General features: G+C 45.1%; 1 protein-coding gene across 8 annotated transcripts in view; it reads left to right on the top strand.

Annotated features, from left to right (window-relative positions):
* MAP3K8 (mitogen-activated protein kinase kinase kinase 8) overlaps positions 1 to 21807 on the top strand; it is a 68992-nt gene that overhangs the window by 33275 nt on the left and 13910 nt on the right. For 4 of the 8 annotated variants that reach the window (XM_058436576.1, XM_058436579.1, XM_058436575.1 and 1 more), the window contains 3 exons: positions 10338 to 10568; positions 12077 to 12435; positions 21248 to 21415. In XM_058436576.1, coding sequence (XP_058292559.1) covers positions 12100 to 12435; positions 21248 to 21415 — 504 coding nt within the window. In that variant the 5' untranslated portion in view covers positions 10338 to 10568; positions 12077 to 12099. Of the gene's footprint in view, positions 1 to 7476; positions 7524 to 7615; positions 7894 to 10337; positions 10569 to 12076; positions 12436 to 21247; positions 21416 to 21807 lie in introns of those variants that run through there. The other 4 variants (XM_032144335.2, XM_032144340.2, XM_032144326.2 and 1 more) reach the window with 4 other exon arrangements.

Below are 21807 nucleotides of genomic sequence, written 5' to 3'. Positions count from 1 at the left end.
GCTTTTCTCCCCCTTTAAATTTAGCAAGTGAGGCTGGGTGTTGTGGCTCATGCCTGTAATCCTAGCACTTTGGGAGGCTGAGGCAGGCGGATCATTTGAGGTCAGGAGTTCGAGACCAACCTAGCCAACTTGGTGAAACCCCGTCTCTACTAAAAATACAAAAAATTAGCCAGGCATGGTGGCGCATGCCTGTAATCTCAGCTACTCCAGAGGCTGAGGCAGGATAATCGTTTGAACTTTGCGGGGGCAGAGGTTGCAGTGAGCTGAGATCACAACACTGCACTCCAGCCTGAATGACAGAGCAAGACTCCATCTCAAAAAAAAAAAAAAGTTTGGCAAGTGAAAGCTACTGCATGCACATGAGGACACAGCCTTGCACAGTTCCGGGTGCTAGCAGTCCTATGCCGTGCAGTCATTTCGGAAGGCCATGATCAAGAAACACTGCACAAGGAGTTTCCATTTGGGAGGTGGAACAGAGGAGCACAGACCAATAGTTCTGCTTTTACAGTGCAGTTCAAGAACCTCAAATTTAGGGAAGCCACTAAGTAAGTAATAAAATTCTTAACACCTAGCATACAGAATAATGCTATTTAGGCCCTTTGAGAGACCAATATTTTAGTTTTCTGCACATAAGAACAGATGGTCTTGGTTCATATACAGGCCCAATTTACACCCAGCCTTCAAGATAAACAACAGCCACAGCTGAGTGAATTTATGAACTCCCCTTCCCTTCCCCGGGTTACTGGGGACTTCTCTACCCTTCCCCCACAGGAGGACCTCCTCTCTGCCTGGGGCCCCATTTCCCTTGCTCAGTTGCCGTTTTCACTTTACACAGTAAAGGCAAAACTGGTGAGCTACCTCCCAAAGGGGAGGAGAAGGCAAAAGGAAGGAGGAGGATGGAGAAGACTGTCCCTCTCAACCTTGCCTGCATTCCTCTCCCACAGTCCTAAGGTGGATGGGAAGGGAAGAGGGTTGTAAGAGCTGAGGGCATAGCCTTGCCCATTGCTGTACCATGAATACATTATAGATACTCATCTCTATTCCTTAAGGCAGGCAGGTGGGCCTGTGGCTCCAGGGCCTGATGTCTTTCCAATCTCACCTGGGTTGTCTTAGAGGGCTGCTGGGGGACAGCAGAATCTAATAAAGCACCCTGTGGTCCCCACAGGTCTGATGGATGGCTCTGTCCACCTCAAGATGCTAAGTGAGGCTGAACAGGTTCTCATGACAGCATGGTCATAAATAGAGGGCCTAGCCTGTGCTAGAGGAAGGAGTCTATGTTTTAGGTATTGGAGCAGATGGCCATAGTCCAAGGAGCAGTCAGTGGCCGGGGTGGGGCATGGGGTGGAGCTGTTGGTTCCCACAGTGGAAAAGGCAACCCTAAATCTCTACCTCCATTGGATACTTCATTCTTTGGGCCAATGTGCCTTTTCAGTGGTATCCAAGCTAACTGCTCTAAGGATGCATGCATTTTCTGCATGTTACTTTGTCATTTTGAAAATCCCACCCCTCCTTTTTTTTTTTTTTTGAGACAGGGTCTCACTCTGTCACTTAGGCTGCAGCACAGTGACATGATCATAGCTCACTGCAGCCTCAACATCCTGGGCTCAAGCAATCCCCCCTCCTCTGTTGCAGGAAACTGAGGACCAGAGAGACCGATATGGAGAACAGGAGGATTGTTTATTTTAGGTACGCACCAACTCAGTGAATTTGCATCCAAAAAGCTGAGCATTGAACAAAGACTGAGTGGGGTTTTTATAAGCAAACCTACAAAAGCCAAACAGAAGCAATTAATCATACAGTGACAGGTCACGTAATCTACAGTATAACTGTTTTTTTTTTTTTTTTTTTTGAGACGGAGTCTTGCTCTGTCGCCCAGGCTGGAGTGCAGTGGCGCAATCTCGGCTCACTGCAAGCTCTGCCTCCCGGGTTCACGCCATTCTCCTGCCTCAGCCTCTCCGAGTAGCTGGGACTACAGGCGCCCGCCACTACGCCCGGCTAATTTTTTTGTATTTTTAGTAGAGACGGAGTTTCACCGTGGTCTCGATCTCCTGACCTCGTGATCCGCCCGCCTCGGCCTCCCAGAGTGCTGGGATTACAAGCGTGAGCCACCGCGCCCGGCCTAGTATAACTGTTGACTTAGCATAACTTGTGGCCTTGCATAGCTAGTGACCTTGTAGCTGCGTCAAAAGAAAAATAAGAACTGTCTAAATACAGAGATTTGTAAAACAGAAAAAGGAAAGGATATCATAAAAAATTGTCTTTTTTTTTTTTTTCTTTTTACAACTTGGAGGGGTGTTGTTGACCCATTCTTGTCCTGGGTTTGGACACGAGTCTCTTAGGTGATGAACAAGATTTTGTACCTAATTGTTCTTTTTAATTTGTATTTACATGAAGAATCTTATTTTTTTAAATTTACCTCACTCTAATCAGATTAACCAACATTTTAATTTTTTTTAGAGAGAGGATTTTGCCATGTTGCCCAACCTGGTCTTGAACTCCTGGGCTCAAGAAATCCTCCCCTCGCCTCCAAAAGTGCTGGGATTACAGGCGTTAGCCACCATGTCCCGCTTGAAACTCTTGATATGAAAAAATTTGCCGGGTGTGGTGGCTCACACCTGTAATCTCAACACTTTGGGAGGCTGACGTGGGTGGATCACTTGAGGTCAGGAATTTGAGACCAGCCTGGCCAACATGGCAAAAACCCATCTCTACTAAAAATACAAAAATTAGCCTGGCATGGTGGCATGTACCTGTAATCTCAGCTCCTCGGAAGGCTGAGGCAGGAGAATCGCTTGAACTTGGGAGGCAGATCTTGCAGTGAGCTGAGATCGTGCCACTGCACTCCAGCCTGGGCGACAGAGTGAGACTGTGTCTGAAAAAAAAAAAAAAGAAAGAAAGAAAGAAAGGGAAAAAAAACCAGAAAAACTTTAATTTTATTTTTTATTTTTGAAATGGAGTTTCGCTCTTGTCGCTGAGGCTGAAGTGCAATGGCGCAATCTCAGCTCACTGCAACCTCTGCCTCCCAGGTTCAAGTGAGTCTCCTGCCTCAGCCTCCCAAGCAGCTGGGAGTACAGGCATGAGCCACCACACCCGGCTAATTTTTGTATTTTTAGTAGTGACGGGGTTTCACCATGTTGGTCAGGCTGGTCTCCAACTCCCAACCTCAGGTGTTCCCACCTACCTTGCCTCCCAAAGTGTTGGGATTATAGGCATGAGCCACCACGCCCGGCCAGAAAAACTTCAATTATATCTGAAATCCACTCACATTATCATAAGAAACTTACACATATCAATGAAAAAAAAAAGAGATACTGGATTTTTAAAATCCAATTTCAAATTGTTTACAATTTAAGACAATAGTAATAGTTGTAAATTTATTACCTACGTGTCTGTACAGCTTCTCACCTGAAAGTTATTATCAAAAGTATAAAGAAGTTGTTGTTGAAACATCTTAATCTGTATAGCTGTTTCAACACGAAACCATAAAGAAAAAGTTATGATCATGAAATCAGGCTCAAGTTCCTCTTAACTTTAAAAATATCTCATTTAAAGCTTTATTCAAATTATCTACCTTCAATACTTTGTATTTTATTGTTTTTTTTTTACAAAAAACAACATATTTTCACCAAGTGACCTATAGCTATGCTCCCAATTTATTGCAGTTATTTTATTCACAAAATTCCATATTTTATGAATATAAAAAACTGAGAAACAATGCCCCATATCATACTAATTAGTCTAGATCACAATTGTGGTTACATCGGTTAATGGGCCAACAACAGGGTTACCTACCCATTGTTAATAATTTTGTTTCTGTGAGTAAAATAATTTAGATTTCCAAACTACAAATTACAAACCCATTAATGTCCTAACCTGTGAGTTGGAGCAAGCCTCTTCACGTAAACTGCAATTGGTTACAACCTCATTTGCAAATGCATTTTGCTTGCTTCAAACAGCTTCTAGAGAGCTGTAATGTGCTGCGTAATGTGCTTTAGGATCACTTCTAGAATAACCCCCTATGGTTATGTGCACTGTGGCTCAAGGGACTTCTCATTGGTAGGTTTAAAACTCACTTAGCTTGCCCCTAGAAGAGCAGGATTGTTTTTGTAAGCCTGCATAAAAAACAAAAAGCCAGACCAGAAAAATGCAAGGAGTCCAGGCAAGGTGGCTCACGCCTGTAATCCCAGCACTTTGGGAGGCTGAGGCGGGCAGATCGCTTGAGCTCAGAAGTTTGAGACCAGCCTGGGCAACATGGCAAAACCCCGTCTCTAACCCTACCCAAAATACAAAAATTAGCCGGATGTGGTGGCATGCGCCTGTAGTTCCAGCTATCTGGGAGGCTGAGGTAGGAGCATCACTTGAGCCAGGGAGCTGGAGGTTGCGGTGAGCTGAGATTGCCCCACTGCACTCCAGCCAGGGCGACAGATCCAGAACCTGTCTCAAATACATACATACATACATACATACATACATACATACATACATACAGGGAGTCCACAAACTTTTTTTTTCTTTTCAGTTGCTCTCTCCCTTTTGGCCTCCTTGTTAAACACTTTACAAATGTTTTCAAGTAAAACCTTCTAATTTACCCCAACAGATGAATCTGCTCTGGCTTAAGCCAGAAGCAAGAGAGAACCCTGCTAGACCAGCCATTTCACCAGCTTCCTAAAATGCAGCTATATTTGGGAGACTTCTATGTAGGAAGTAAGGCGAATAATGCAGTTCCCAGAAGATTAGGTGTGGTTTTAATGAGCTCACTCAAGGCGGGTGGGGAGGGGAGTGGTTCCATGGTTCTATTTTTAAAACTCGTGTAAAGATCATCTTTTGTTGTCTAAACACGGCAGTAGAGAAAGAGACGTCTCTGTTTCTCACGTTACAATCAGAGGTAACAACCTGTGCTAACCTGGTTTCCAGCGAAAAGGCCAAAAGTGTACTGATAACTTCGGCTTCAGCTGAGACTGGGATAACCCGCTTGAGCCAATGCCAAATTCCACCCATCCGGCGCGCAAGCCAGCGGGGCTTCTCCTCCCCAACCCCTGCCCAGGCTGCTTCTGCCGAGTCAGTGCAGCCGGGTTGGTGGAAGCTGCCTTCCCTCCCTCCAAGATCAGAAAGGCGGAGGCTTCAGGAAGGGGTTCTTCTCTAGGTGCAAGGGATTGCCTGGATATTTGGAGGGAATGGCAAACGCCCTGCTTCATGAGGTGAATGAATATAAATTAAATCGCTCTCGTATTTAAAATAACTTGAGGGATGACAGTGCCCAGTCAGTCAATCGGCCCTTGACGTTGGATTTGCTACCTGGGCTTGTCTGCGAGTTAAGGTCCTGCAAAAAGCTCCTGGCTTGTCACCTCAGCTAACCTATCTCCTCCAGCAATTCTCTCAATACATCCTCGGGTTGGAATTGTAATTCATTTTCCATAGCAGAAATGTGGAGGGCTCTAGAGAAGGTCCAAGGCAAATGTTTTTTAAAAAATTTTATTTTTGGTCGGCCGCGGTGGCTCACGCCTGTAATCCCAGCACTTTGGGAGGCCGAGGCGGGCGAATCACCTGAGGTCGGGAGTTTGAGACCAGCCTGACCAACATGGAGAAACCCCATCTCTACTAAAAATACAAAATTAGCCGGGCGTGGTGGCGCATGCCTGTAATCCCAGCTACTCTGGAGGCTGAGGCAGGAGAATCGCTTGAACCAGGGAGGCGGAGGTTGTGGTGAGCCCAGATCGCTCCATTGCACCCCAGCCTGGGCAACAAGAAGGAAACTCAGTCTCAAAAAAATTTTTGTTTTATTTTATTTTTTAAATTTGAGACAAGGCCTCTCTCTGTTGCCCAGGCTGGAGTGCCGTGGCACAATCGTAGCTCACGGCGGACTCGAACTCCTGGGCTCAAGGGATCCTCCTACCTCAGCTTCCGAGTAGCTAGGATGACAGACGTGAGCCACCATGCTTGGCTAATTTTTAGATTTTTTGTAGAGACGGGGTAGCTATGTTGTCAAGGCTGGTCTCCAACTCCTGACCTCAAGTGATCCTCCCACGTCGGCCTCCAAAGCGCTGGGATTACAGGCATGCGGCACCGCGCGGAGGCAATGTAGAAACTGCAGAGGGAGCACGGACCTGGGCACTGGGAAGAACAGGGCGTGGACGAGAGAGAGAGGGAGGGAGAGAGAGAGAGAGAGAATGTCGACCTTACATGGTTCCTCGCTCTCCGCGCTCTAGCCGAATCCCTGGCTCCTAGTGGGTGCTTGATACATGGGAAATGTAGGGGGAGGGGGTGGCGGAGTATTGGGAATGTCCCGCAGAGTGGATTTCGGGAGAGTGGCGCTTTTCTCTAGAACTCTCTTCCGGTTACACCTGGAGTAAAAGCTTGACACTCAAGAAGGAAAACCCCAGATGAGCAGCTAGGACTGAAGGTTAGCGGTAGGTGGGAAGGGGGCGATCAGTACAAGTACGCTTCCTAATGAGGCCGTGCAGCAAAATAACCAATTTTAATAAAGCAAAGAAGAAAACCAGGTTCTGCTGGCGGAGTGCACAGGCTCCCAGCTGAGCGCCCAACACCCAGGTTCCGGGCCCACCCTGCGGCAGCCTCTTGGAAATCTCTAACCTGGAATGTGTGCGTGCGAACCACGGGTCACTGTCCTCTTTGTGTGTGAACTTGAAGCGAAATCTGGGGGAGGCGGGGCCGTGCTACTAGCAATCGGACCCACAGTCGCGGTTCCAAGAAGCCCCGAAGCTTCCCCGGCTTCCCGCAGCACTGCTGGGAGGGCACACGGCGCCTCTGTCCCCAGAGCGTGGGGCGCGCGGAAAAAGGTCTGGTGACCGCCCTCCCCGCCGCCCCCCCGGGAGCGTGCCCTCCCGCCGGACCCTGGGACTCCAGAGAAGCGCGTAGGGCGCGAGTACACTAAGATATACGACCTTCCCTGGGGACCGGGAAAGGGCACAACCGCCTCTTGCAACTCCGCCACTAAGACGCCTTGGGTCACCAGGCCCGGGGGAAAACTCGTCCCTGTCCCAGGCTCTCGACTCGGGTGGCAGCTCACGTCCCGCGCCCCTCCCCGAGCGCCGCTCTGCTCCTCTCTAGTCCCGCCTCCAGCTCCGCCCGGGCGCCCAGAGGGCAAATGAGGGGCGGCGGGGTGCGGGGGGAGACGCGGAATTTCCCAGCGCGGGGGCTCTGGCTTCCCCTGCAACCAGGCAGTCTCTTTCTGTTTACGGAGAGAAAGGGGAAATGGAAAAGTCGGGGAGGCGGTGGCTGGCGTCCGCTGCGCCGCCCCTGGGCAGGCTCAGACGCCGTGAGTCAGGGGCAGAGCAGGGCGGTCTGGGTGTGCGGGCGACGCGGGACTCACTCGTCCGCTCCGCTCTGGACGGCGCGCAACACTCTGGGGTCCGGCGCCCTGGCTCCTGCTTCTGCCGCTGCCGCCGCCGGATCCCAGTGGCCCGGCGTGCCCGGCTCCCACAGGCCTGCAGCCAGCATCGCACGGAACCTTCGGGGGGCCGCGGCTGGAGCGCTCGGCCGGCGTGGGAGCGCCAAGGCCGCAGGTAACCCACTGTTGGGGGTCTCCGGCCTGTCTTCTGGGTCGCGTCCCGCCTGGGTGCCCCGGGGATTCCCATGCAGAAATGGAGGGTGCCCCCAGCAGAGGGGAAAACTCTGGCGTGGGAAGAGGTGGGGGCGTGCCCACAGCTGCGCTCGCGGGTCGCCGGCTACACCAGGCAAAGCTGGAAAGCACCTTGCGCAAGGGTCTCACGGGATGCATACTCGCGACTCCTCCCCCTTCCTCCTCCTTCCCGTATCCGCAGCGCCAGGGCAGTGCTGGTCTGGGCAGTGCGCGGGGAAGCGGGGACCCGCTGTCACTGCGCCTCCCGCCGCCGACGCCGCCTGGACGGCCGCACTCTCCCTGCCCGAGACCCGGTGAGTGCAGCTCGGAGGCTGGAGGACCCGATCCTCCCAAATGCTTGGTGCTTTGATAATTTATAAGCCTTTTAGGCTCCCTTGACTTAGAGAACCAGGAGGAAAGGAGTGGGAGTGTGGGTTGGCGGAGCCCAGAGACTTGTGAATGGCTGGAACTAAATTCAAGTTTGTAACCTGGACTCTATCCGGTGACTAAAGGGGTCACAGCAGAACACGAAGGCTGGGCTTTTGGTCTAAGAAAGAATACTAGGAGAAAAAAAAAGTTATTTTCACGGAAGTTGTTTTCGAGCGATAGTGCATGATCAGAACTCTGAAATTTTTGTAGCTGTGGGAAGGACGCCCAGGGATTGGCTCCACAGTTAACAGGGGAAGGCCACCGCCTGCCTTTAAGAGTGAAACGTTGCGATGCTTGTCTATTTCACTTTTGGGAAGACAAGATAAAAGGCTGCTCGTGATAAAAAAAAAAAAAAACAGGGACAGAAAGGCTCTTGCAGTTGCTTTACATACCTGTGGCCTGAGTCGTTTGTGCCAAGGAGCGTGTAATCCACTTCCAGCTGAAGCCCCCAGCTCTCTCCGACGGATTGAGGTTTGTGTGCAGGACGTCTGGCAGATGGCCCATGAGGACTTTGTCGTGTAAAGCAAATGGGAACGTTGAGGCATATAGAGGTTTTGAAGTAGAGTGGCGGTCCTTCCTTCCATACGCCTGAAACGCATAATTCCGGGGCTTTTTGAGAGCAAAAACATAATCAGAAATGTGCCCTGAGGGAGAATGTACTATTTTGGCAGGATATATATATATACACACATATGTATATATGTGTATATAATTTTTTTATTTTTATTTTTTTGAGACGGAGTTTCACTCTTGTCGCTCAGGCTGGAGTGCAATGGCGCGATCTCGGCTCACTGCAACCTCCACCTCCCGGGTTCAAGCGATTCTCTTGCCTCAGCCTCCCGAGTAGCTGGGATTACAGGCGCCCGCCGCCACGCCCGGCTAATTTTTGTAGAGACAGGGTTTCCCCATGTTGGCCAGGCTGATCTTGAACTCCTGACCTCAGGTGATGCACCCTCCTTGGCCTCCCAAAGTGCTGAGATTACAGGCATGAGCCACTGCGCCCGGCCTAAAAAAATATTTTAAATGGGAAATAACACAAGGAATAGTCATTCTTTGTTAGGCAGAAGCATATGCTGTTACGTTGGCCATTTTCATTCACACTTGCCAGGAAACACTCACATTTTGTTTATGTACATGGAGGCAGCCAAGAGTATTATGTTAATGTTTAGGAACAGAATTTCCTCGTGATTTTATTGCTGATTTCTGAAATAATTCAGTGTAACTAATTTTGACTGTATTTGCACATCTCTCCAATTCCAAAAGCTGGCATAATTTTCTGTTTGGTTAGGAAGCAGGAATTTTATGAGGACTTTTATTGTAAACTGTGTCAAGGGAAAAATCATCTTATACTAAACGCCTTTATTGCCAAACTAGAATACCTTCACAATCTGAACTTTCTCTAGATGGGTACAGATCATGAATAACTCAGAAACCATTAGCATATTGTGTGCTTAATTAAGGCTGGAAAGTGTTGAGGCTTTTTGCAGGAGCAGTTAGCAGGCGAACTGGTCAGCAGGGTTTCTGGGGAACATAGATTTGCGTGACAGGGGCCCTGCGTTGCTAAGGAATTAATGCAGGCACTGAGAAAAGTCTCAGCGTCAGACACTCCTCCACCTCCCGGGTCCTGCTTCCCTCCCTCTCCCCTTTCCAGGCAACTCACAGTTTAGGGGTGTGGTTGTGTGTGTTTAAGCTCTTGGGTTTTACATATAAATGCCTGAGATTTTCTGCAGGATTTAAAAACCAAAATCTTGTGTTACAGCTCTTTTAGGATTTGTCTTTTAGAATCTCCAGTCCTCACAGGAAAACCTCCCAATTAAAAAAATAAAAGAATAAAGAATACTACTAGTACTAATTTAAAACAAAAAAAACCCTCTAAAATTTGTCTTCCTGGATCAGCAGAGTGAATTTGAACTGTGTGGACTTTTTCCTCTTTCTTTCTTGAATCGTGTTAGTACTGAGAACTTTTCTTTTTTCTGTCAAGTCATCTATTTGATAAATAAGTCCAGGAGACTTGGATCCTCTCAATCCCTGAGGCCCCAAATTAGGCTGTTTTTGTTTTAACTTCTGTGTTTCCAGTAAATTCGACAAGCAGAAACTGCAACTAAACGGCTCAGTAAAACCGAAGTCAAATGTTCCTCCATTAATCTAAGAAGTTCCTTTCCTAACTCAGTAGACTCCAAGAACCTGAATCACAATCTCCCTCGAAGATGTACAAGATCTCGGGAGGGGAAGCTGCCCCCTCACTCTATATTTCACTGTGGTGATAACAGCCATGAAAGCATTTAATAGGTTTCTGCCTTTTTCTCTCTCTCTTTATGTCTTGTTTTAGATACAATCTTCTTACCACGAAGAAGCCAGGGGAATAGGTAGCCACATCTCGTTTGCAGATAAGAAAGGAAGCTAACGCAGTATCTGCAAAGCCAGGAGTCTGACTCAGTACTTTTCTCACTCATGCATATAAAGCAGCTAAAAATGACACAGCTTATTTACCATGCCCCTGACACTGCACTGAGCACTTTGTGAGCTTGAACTGTTTTAATCCTCACGACCACCTCATGAGGTAGGTGCTGTTATTACTTCCATTTTATAGATGGGGAAAATTGAGGTCGAGAGAGGTTAAGATACTTGCTCAATGTCATGCAAGCAGTAAATGGGAGTGTGGGGGGGAGGCAATGAGATTTGACTCCAAGCAGTCTGAGACCAGAGGAATGCTGGATTGCAGGATGCTAGACCGCTTTCCTCAGACACAATTCACACGTCAGAAAATGACCATCAAGTAAGTGAATGATGACACTAAATTGCATGGTTCTTTTGTCAAATAAAATGCACTGAGAGGCAGATGGCTGGATCATGCGTGCAGGTGGCTCTGCAGTGGAGCATTTCCTGGAGCTTTGAAGTGAAGCTACAGGTTGATCAGAGGTGCGTGGCCTTAGCCCTGAGTGTCCTGTGTGTTAAAGGCTTGTGCTTCTCAGAACTTGAAATACCTTTCAGAAAGAGGCTGTGCTTTTGGGAGTGCAATCGATGATTTAAGTAGACCAATGTGCCTTGAAATTCTCTTAGATCTCTTAGAGCCTCTTGTCTTTTCTCCTTCAGAGCAGAGTTGTTCTAAAATCCTGAGTAACAACGTCAGTTTTTTACCCTTGCTTTACTTTTTCTCACCTACAGATCTGCAAGTGTGGCAGCCGATTTGTATATAAGAGCTGAAATGTAATTTTGGTTAATATAGTCACTTGGCCTTGCTTATGATAGATTTGACTTTCCTGGTTTCTTTCTACTACTCACAGCTTCTAGAAGGCCATTTATTTAGATACTAATCTTCTGGGACCCTCAAGATGTTTGCTTTGCACTATTAAAGAATTCTGGTCCTAAGGGAGGACAGCTGAATCATAGGTTAAATGTATCATCATCTTTCTCATACTCGTCTCTGGGAGAACAAGGTTTCCTGTCACCCTTCCAATTAGCTGTTTAACTCATTTGCATAAGAATCGTTCCTGAAACTTGACCGACTGCCATCAAATTTGTGTAGATTGAAATCCATTTTTCCAGCTTCTGGCTTTCAGGGCCTGAGTTTTATTTGCCAAGTTAGCTCCTGCATTTAGTGAAGAGGTTATTTTTCTTTAAAGTCACCGGAGGCATAAAAAAGCCATAGCGATTCTTGCAGGGAGGGTGCCACTTTGGGGGAATAGCTGGGTTGTGTAAGGTTGGAAGCCCTAAAGAGCAGGTAGCCTGAGGTCTTCAAAGATTCCTGAGCTGCTCTTGATTCGTGTGTATGTTTAGTGAAAGTTTGTTTTCAGTGCCTGTAGCTGATACCACTGACTCCATGAGTAAGAGTAAGCTCTCTGGATCTCAGGTTTCCCCTTTGCAAAGTGAGCTGGACTAAAGGTTATCTTAGGTCCCTTTCAACTCTGCACTGTCAACTTGAATTCACACACACAGTTGACACAGAACCCTCATTTTCTGAATAAAAGCATATAAAATCCTGTTGCCAATCCTTGTATGTCAGTTTCCCATTGGTCTTGAATGCAAATACAAATATCGTAAACTAAGCATTTGTGTTTTCTTTCCTAGACTCTCCAGAAAGAGCAACAGTAATGGAGTACATGAGCACTGGAAGTGACAATAAAGAAGAGATTGATTTATTAATTAAACATTTAAATGTGTCTGATGTAATAGACATTATGGAAAATCTTTATGCAAGTGAAGAGCCAGCAGTTTACGAACCCAGTCTAATGACCATGTGTCAAGACAGCAATCAAAACGATGAGCGTTCTAAGTCTCTGCTGCTTAGTGGCCAAGAGGTACCATGGTTGTCATCAGTCAGATATGGAACCGTGGAGGATTTGCTTGCTTTTGCAAACCATATATCCAACACTGCAAAGCATTTTTATGGACAGCGACCACAAGAATCTGGAATTTTATTAAACATGGTATGTTTCTTTCCGATCAGTTGGGTGCTATGTGCTCAGCTTTCCTACTGCAGCTTCATTTAATGCAGTGTGGCGTTTGAATTTGGTTTAGACGGGCTGGCAGGTATGATTTAAAAAATGTAATCATCAGTAAGAAGTACCTCCATGTTAAAGATGCAAAAAAAAAATTCTTCATTAAAAGTTCTATTTAAAGAATCTTGATCATATTTTAGTAGTAGTTCTACAAGTAGGTAATTAAGAAGAATTTATTTTGGCCGGGTGCAGTGGCTCACGCCTGTAATCCCTGCACTTTGAGAGGCCGAGGTGGGTGGATCACTTGAGGTCAGGAATTAGAGACCAGTCTGGCCAACATGGTGAAACCCCGTCTCTACTAAAAATACAAAATTAGCCTGGCATGGTGGCGGGCGCCTGTAATTCCAGCTACCTGGGAGGCTGAGGCAGGAGAATCCCTTGAACCTGGGAGATGGAGGTTGTGGTGAGCCGAGATCACACCACTGCACTCCAGCCTGTGTGACTGAGACTCTGTCTCAACAACAACAATAACAACAAAGAATGTATTTTAATTTAACAATTCACTAAAAAGTTTATTCATCAGTTATGCAGAAAAGAAAGGCTTAATGAGACTTCTTCGCCTGAGAGGGCAATAAACACTTTGTCACTAATTAATCTTGAAGGCTGAATTATTTGTTCCTTTCTTGTCACATCTTGAAATGTTATTAATTCATTTCTTGCAAAAATGTAGTATGTAGGCAGTAAATAGCTATCCACAGAATCACTGTCTTTAATTGGCAAAGTATGAATGGCAAGTGATATATTTGCTTAATCATCGCAAGTATGCAAGTCATGCAAAATATTGTGGCAACATTTTGTTGCCATAATAGTAGGTCAGGTGATGTGTTTAGGTGTGCCTGGGATTCTGTCAGGCTTTTAGTATGTCAGAGGTGAATGTAGGTGCTGGCTAAAGGTAACCTAATATTTTTAAAAAGAATAATTTGCAAAGGAGTAGGTGGTAACTTGCAAAACATGCTTACTGATGAAAGTGACGCCCTTTCTTTTGGTGTATCTAAGTGGCAACATGGCTAATGTTGGGGGAAAGTCAGTGCTGAATGAGTGCGGAGTCCAGACAAAGTACTTAATTATTTTGTGTTTTTGCAGACCACATTCATTTAATTAAAAACAACAGAGTAATTTAGGTCAGGTATGTAGTGAATTGTTTTGTCAGAAGCCGGTCATATTCAACCATAGCTCACCGTGGAGCAAGATAATATTTTGCATTGTTGTGTGACTGCTTTGGTCTGGCTCTATCAAGCTCTATTTAATAGTCAACTAAGTACTTTACCTTCAGAATATTTCTTCCTTTTATAAATGAGAAGTAATCATTTGGACTAGAAGCCATATCTGATTTTCCTAAATAAAGGATAATTGGAGAACTCGGGTTCAAAATTATATATATGTCTATACCGAGAAATATAATTGTTTGTGTATTTCTCTCATTTTTAACGTATTTATTTGTTAAAATGGGAATTAAATTTTTTTTAAATCCTGCTGCTTCTATAAAAATGAGTATTTTAAATGAAAGTATGCAGAAAAAAACCAAATTATTCTTGCTTGTAAATATGCAAAGATTTAGGTATGTTTGCCTATTCCCCTGGCCTATCTGGGAATGTACAGAAAGGAATTCAGGAAAATTAGAAGAAATACAAAGAAATAGCATTCTGAAGTCTTTTAGGAGTGGGGCCAGAAAAGTTAATCCTAAAAAGGAGAGAGACTAAGACATTAAGATGAGGGTAAAATTGTATCAGCAAAGGGTTTGAGTAAAATGTTATTACCTGCTGTGGGTCGTGTGCTCTTTAAATGAACAAGTACATAATTAAGGAGAATTCTTTTTTTTTTTGAGACAGAGTCTCGCTCTGTCACGCAGGCTGGAGTGCAGTGGTGCAATCTTGGCTCACTGCAATCTCTGCCTCATGGGTTCAAGCAATTCCTCTGCCTCTGCCTCTGCCTCCCGAGTAGCTGGGATTACAGGCGCCTGCCACCACACCCAGCTAATTTTTGTATTTTTTAGTAGAGACGGGTTTTCACCATGTTGGCCAGGCTGGTTTTGAACTCCTGACCTCAGGTGATCCACCCGCCTTGGCCTCTCAAAGTGTGGGGATTATAGGCGTGAGCCACCGCGCCTGGCCAGGAAAAATTTTAAGAATAAACAAATACATAAGTAAAGGCAGGGATCTTGAAAAACTTTAAAAAGATTTTTATTTTAAAATGATCAAGAATATAACATATAAAACAAGAAGACTAAAAAACAGAATAGAATAAGAGGAGGACCTTAAAATCCACTGGATCTTAGACATGGCCTCACTAGGCAAATCGACCCAGTGGTCGATGGCTCTGGGGGGCTGCGGTTGACTTTCCTACCACTCAGATTAAAGCTAGATTACATAGGCCGGGCGCGGTAGCTCACACTTGTAATCCCAGCACTTTGGGAGGCTGAGGCGGGCGGATCACGAGGTCAGGAGATCGAGACCATGGTGAAACCCCGTCTCTACTAAAAATACAAAAAATTAGTCGGGCGTGGTGGCGGGCGCCTGTAGTCCCAGCTACTCGGAGAGGCTGAGGCAGGAGAATGGCGTGAACCCGGGAGGCGGAGCTTGCAGTGAGCCGAGATTGTGCCACTGCAATCCAGCCTAGGCGACAGAGCGAGACTCCGTCTCAAAAAAAAAAAAAAAAAGATAGATTACATTGCTGTGCCTGCTAGGTAACCCATCAGAGCTCCATGCTTCATAAATGATAGCCAAGGAATTGGGACTGTCATCTCTGATCATAGTCACTTCAAGACAGTAGTGAAGGTGGCAAGGCTTGCTTTCAGCTCCCTTTCATCCTCACATGGAACATTGGAACCACCCAATGTTCAAGATCTTTTTGTTCCCATCATGTTCCACCCCCTACCCTATCAAAACTTTACTCACTGGGCTTCATTTGCTGCTCTCTAACTCTTGGCTTTAGGAAAATAGCAGCTGATTATCTACAACACAGATTGGTTCCTAGGTAAAATCCATCTTTACGATGTATCTACATAGGGATGGGGAAACTTTCATTCAAGTATTTACCTATTCATTTGCTAGACGCAGCTTGGACATCTACAGTGCTTCAGGTGCTAGAGGTAGTGTGGAACAGTCTGTGCCTCTGGGAGCTTGCTGCCTGGTGCATGCAGGATGCAGTTGAATAGGCAATTATAGTTGAGTGTGCTGCTTCCCAGCACACCTGCACGCTGTTTGCTGTGGCAGTGCACGGGCAGGATACCTTATACATAGCCATGAGTGTGGTAGAAGGAAGAAGAATGTCAGCACAGCCTTCCAAGAAGGATTGATGCCTAAGCCGAGGTCTGAAGCGTTGAGTTGGAGTCAGCTAGATGAAGTGGACAGGGTTCCAGATGGAGAGAACAGCATGTGCAGAGGCCCAGAGACATAGAAACCTGATGTGTTCAGGCAGCCAACAACCACAACACCATAGAGTTATTTAGACAGGGTGCAGAACCAGGAATTACAAAAGCATCCTGAAGAACAGGTACGTTCAGTGGTTGTGTGTGTGATTTGACTAAAAATAATATTGTTAAAGATCCCACCAACATCCAGCAAGACCTGGGGAAGAAGCTTTGGGAGACTAACCTGGGAATTGCTTTGGGTAAGAGTGCTCCATGTTATTTATCATCTACGCTGATTCATAACCTGGTCTGGGAACAAATGATCTAAAATGGGTTCCAAACACTCAACTCTTTGGTGGTTTTAATGGGGGCTGAAGGACCCGAAAACCTTCACCCCTTTTTTACAACTTTATAAGTGTGAGAGCTGAAGATGTTCCTTAGGGCTTAGTCATGGAGTCATGGCTTCTCAGAGTTGAAAAAGTCTTTAAGACACTTGAGTCCAGCCCTCTGTCTAGTACTCAAATCACCCTGTTCATCATCTCCAATAACTGGTAGAACATTTTTGTCTGTTCTTGAAAATCTACTGTGACAAGGAGCTCATTACACACTGGGACACAGAGTTTCCTATTTGTCCAGTCCTGACTGTAAGAAAGTTCTCTTCCTTATATAGAACCAAAATTCATCTCTGACCGTTTAGTGCAAGCCCTACTTTTTGGCCATTAAAAAAAGTGCATATGATGAGCAGTGGTGAAGATGTTGGGCCCTGAATTAAAGTACCTGGGTTATGTAGTTCTGCTCTGAAATGGATTAGCTGTGTGACCCTGGGCTGGTCATTTCACCTGTCTTTGCCTCAGTTTACTCATCCATAAAATGGATAACATCATGACAGTCCATAGAGTTGATATTTGGAGCAATTAATGAATACACGTGACCTCGTTACACATAGTGAGTGTTAAATGAATGCAAGGCATTGTGGGAGTTACTGTTGTATACAATTGTTACACCCCTTCCTTATGACAGTCCTTCCAAAATTTTTTTAATTGCATGTTCCCCAGATCTTCTCTCTTCTTTCACATGCATTTCCAACTGTGTGCATGACTTCTCATGAATTGTTCTGTTAACTTTCTCATCATCTGGTCAGGACCCTATGAACTCAAGCTTGTATTAGTGTCTATCTTAGAGCCATATTTTGAATGTGAGGATCCATTTGTTGTGATCAGCAGAGTAGGACAGAGCTAGCTTGGCCTTTGTGCTAGATAATATGCCTGCATGAATATAGATCAATACCATGTCTGTTTCATAGTAGCATATCACACACATCGCTTGTGGAATTTATTCTTACTGTAATACTTAAAAATTTTTCTCAATATGCTGCTTCTTGGCCCAGTGTTGTTTAGTATAAATGACGGTGATCTGGATGAGGAAATAGAAAGTGTGCTTATAATGCCTGCCCTTAGAGATGATTTTGGTAAGTTGAAGAATTGGCAGAGATAAGCAGCATAGAGTTCCTTAAGATGGTTTGATAGGGCTGAGTGTGGTGGCTCGTGCCTGTAATCCCAGCACTTTGGGAGGGTGAGGCAAGAGGATCACTTGAGCCCAAGAGTTTGAGACCAGCCTGGGCAACATAGTGAGAACCCCATCTCCACAAAAAATAAAGTCAGCCAGGTGAGGTGGCACACAAGTATAGTCCTAGCTACTTGGGAGGCCGAGGTGGGAGGATTGCTTGAGTCTGGGAGGTTGAAGCTGCAGTGAGCTGCGATGGGGCCACTGCACTCCAGCCTAGGTGACAGAGCAAGACCCTGTCTTAAAAAAAAAAATTTATATGGGCCCCTAGAAAGAAGAAAAACACCCATCTAAAATTTAAATACAGGGTTCGAGACCAGCCTGACCAACATGGAGAAACCCCATCTCTACTAAAAATACAAAATTAGCTGGGCGTGGTGGCACATGCCTGTAATCCCAGCACCTTGGGAGGCTGAGACAGGAGAATCGCTTGAACTCAGGAGGCGGAGGTTGCGATGAGCTGAGATCGCGCCATTGCACTCCAGCCTGGGCAACAAGAACGAAACTCCATCACAAAAAAATTAAGTTAAATTAAATTAAATACAGGGCATCCGGGGCTAGGGGAAGAACCAGGCATTTGCAGAGCTACAAACTGGTCGACTTGCACATTACACTAGAAATTCAGGGCCCGTCATGAAAGGAGCCTAGGAGAACTCACAAGCGTTGAAAGCAGGGTCCCCAGATCTGGAAAGTTATAAAATAGAGGTGAATGGGGGTGAAAGAACTTGCATTATTAGATCTACAGAGGAGAAGGCTAAGATATGCTCAGAAAATATGTAAACACATAAATAACTGAGTTATTTTTATAACCCGGCATGTAATAACTGGGTTTTCATCTTAGCTCAGCTTTAATTATGGCCTTCTGGAATATATAAGGCTCTTACCCGGACTAGGAGATAGGCTTTGGAGTCAGACAGATCTGAGTTCAAATCCTAATGCCAGCACTAACTAGCATGTTCCTTAACCTCTTGAAGTCAGTTTCCTCATCTGTGAAATGGAGATAAAAATAGTAGTAGTTAACCTCAGACTATTGTTGTAGACTTCGATGAGATAATGTATTGAAGTACTGAGCACATTGCTGTAATTAGCATTCAACAAATGGCTGAAATTATCTTTTGTCCTCTTAGACAGAATAAGAGGACACTGGTTCGAGGTGGGTTATAGGCCAGGCACAGGTGGCTCACACCTGTAATCCCAGCATTTTGGGAGGCCAAGGCGGGTGGATCACTTGAGGTCAGGAGTTTCAGACCAGCCTGGCCAACATGGTGAAACCCCATTTCTACTAAAAATACAAAAATGAGCCGAGTGTGGTGGCACGTGCCTGTAATCCCAGCTACTTGGGAGGCTGAGGCACAAGAATGGCTTAAGCCTGGGAGGCAGAGGTTGCAGTGAGCCGAGATCTGCCACTCCATTCCAGCCACTGCACTCAAGCCTGGGTGACAGGGCGAGACTCCATCTCAAAATAAAAACAAAAACAAAAAAGCCTAAGTTGGGTTATAACAAATTTAGGTTGATAAAACTTTCATGAAGATGAGTTAAACACAGAGATGGTTCACTGGAGGGTGTGGTGAAATCAGGCCTGTAAATATTTAATGACAAGAAAGGGAAAATCAGCAAGTGCTCTTGAGTGTCAAGAGTAGGGTTCTGTCTAAATGTGAAAAGGGACTAAATCTATCATGTTCTCAGCATGCTGCAAAAGAGGCCTCCAGCAACCAGAGGCGACATACAGGTCATCTTTCAAACAAGGCAAGACCACCGTCTGCACTTATTCATGTTATCTCTAGGGCCCTGCACAGGGTCTCACACAGCAGAAGCGCTCAGTAAATAGTTTCTAAATTTAATGACTTCATATTTCTAAGCATTAGAGTTAGTCTCTGCTTTATTCCCTGACTAATAGCGAACACATCTGTTTGTGGGATGTGTAGCTAAAATTAGCAGTGGTGGAGCTGACTGAATGGCCCTTACAGTTACTAGAACTATTTCTGTAGCCGTGTCCCGAGTAAGAAGTCCCACGCATCTGCAGATGAATCAGGAGTTCATTCTCTTCCCATGTGGTAGATGTGGGGATTTGTCACATTCCCTTCAGCTGCTGCTGCTGCCTCTTTTAAATTTTAAACAAAATAGAAATGGGGTCTCACTGTGTCACCCAGACTGTTCTCGAACTCCTGGCCTCAAGCAGTCTTCCCACCTTAGCCTCCGGAAGTGCTGGGATTACAGGCGTGAGCCACCGCACCTAGTTGTTCAGCTTCTTCTGTTACTTGAAATAAGTTAAGGTCCTTTGAAAGTTTCACAATTCCTGAGCCAGGCACCGTGGCTCACGCCTGTAATCCCAGAACTACAGGAGGCTGGGGCAGGTGGATCACTTGAGGTCAGGAGTTTGAGACCAGCCTGGCCAACATGGTGAAACCCCATCTCTACTAAAAATACAAAATTTAGCCAGGTGTGGTGATGCGCACCTATAATCCCAGCTACTCAGGAGGCTGAGATGAGAGAATCCCTTGAACCCAGGAGGCAGAAGTTGCACTGAGCCAAGATCGTGCCATTGCACTCCAGCCTAGGCAACAGAGCAAGACTCCATCTCAAAAAAAAAAAAAAAAAGGAAGAAGTTTCATAACTCCTGAATTCAGAATCAGAAACTGTAATGTTACTGGTTACATTGAGGGGAAACTGGTACTGAGGCGATGTATCCCTTGAAAGAACACTTTGGACACGTTATAGGCATGTGTTCCAGATTGCATTTCCTATGAACTACCATATTATTTTTTTTAATTTTAATTATAATTATTTTCTCTTCTAATTTTTCCTCTTTAAAAATTGAAATATATTTTATATATAGTCAAATACACAGATGTTAAATGTCCAATTTTACGAGTTTTGACAAATGCATGTTCCCTTGAAACCCACATTGCTGTCAGAATAGACCTCTTAATTTTTGTTTTATTGATTTAGAATTTATATTGTGTTTTTATTTTTTTCTGTAGAAATAAAGTCTCACTATGTTGCCTAGGCTGGTCTTGAACTCCTGGCCTCAAGATATCCTCCTGCCTCAGCCTCCCAGTATGCTAGTATTACAGGCGTTATCCACTGCTCCCAGCTGTCTCTCAATTTTTGAATCAACTAGTTTCAAAACTTCTAGTTCTAAGAGTTGGCTTGCCCGTGAACCCTGGGAGGTCAGGGATCAGCCATCTCTTGTTCATGGCTGCCTCCGCAGCACCAAACACAGTGCCTAGCACCTATTTTGCACGCAATAGATACAATGCATGTGATAGATATTAAGTGAGTAAGTAGATGAGAAGTAATTCTGCCCTCATTTAATTTACATAGCATTGTCAACTCATAGCTCTGGCATACGCTGTGGTTTTCCAAAATCTTCCATGATCATCAGTTAATTTTGATGCTCTTTCTCTGCATGCGTCATGTGTGAGTAATAGCTATGTGGACTGACAGGTTCGCACATTGTAATAGAAACAAGTCAACCTGCAGGCACGGTTTATATTTACGCAATCTTTATTTTCAGCCTTTTGGTTGCTGTAGTCATGCTTTTTTAGATAAATAATTTTTAAAGTTCTATTTGGCAATTAATTACTCATGAGTAGGTGGAAATATGAGCAGGTCTGACCAGGCACCTGTGTCTGTTAGATGCTCTCTCTGACTTCCTCAAGTTCTAAATATAGTCTCTGTACAGTTGGTAGGATTAAGCACAGTGACATTAATTTCATAACTGTGTATCAGAATGCTGCTAAAATAACCAGCTTCCTAATAGGTGGGTCTTAGAAAAAGCCAACTTGACTGAAGTTCTCACCCTGTCACATTTTTATTTTGTTGTAGGTCATCACTCCCCAAAATGGACGTTACCAAATAGATTCCGATGTTCTCCTGATCCCTTGGAAGCTGACATATAGGAATATTGGTTCTGATTTTATTCCTCGGGGAGCCTTTGGAAAGGTATACTTGGCCCAAGATATAAAGACAAAGAAAAGAATGGCATGTAAACTGGTATGTGTTTTCTACCTAGATAACCCACACTGTGTGTTTGGCATTCTGGCTTTTGTTTGTTTGTCCATTTGAATTAACCAAAGGTTTTTATTCTTTGATTGGGTCTTATCTGAGGGTGCACTGCCTCAAAGCATTTGTTTTTCTGAATTTATTGGCTACTTGGGGCCATTCAGCCCTAAAATCTCTGTTTAGGTGCATAGTTGATTTTAATCTAGATGATTAAAAGGATAAGTGCTGGTTTTTAAAGCAGATTTGGATAAATAACATCATCACTCTTGGAGAGAAGTAGAGAAGAGCCATCCTGCAAAGTAGGAGCAATTCTTTTTTTTTTTTTTGAGACGGAGTCTCGCTCTGTCACCCAGGTTGGAGTGCAGTGGCGCGATCTCGGCTCA

This window comes from Hylobates moloch, unplaced genomic scaffold (assembly GCF_009828535.3).
Source record: "Hylobates moloch isolate HMO894 unplaced genomic scaffold, HMol_V3 SCAFFOLD_3, whole genome shotgun sequence".
NCBI lineage: Eukaryota > Metazoa > Chordata > Mammalia > Primates > Hylobatidae > Hylobates > Hylobates moloch.
This window is presented reverse-complemented; position numbering and strand designations above follow the sequence as displayed.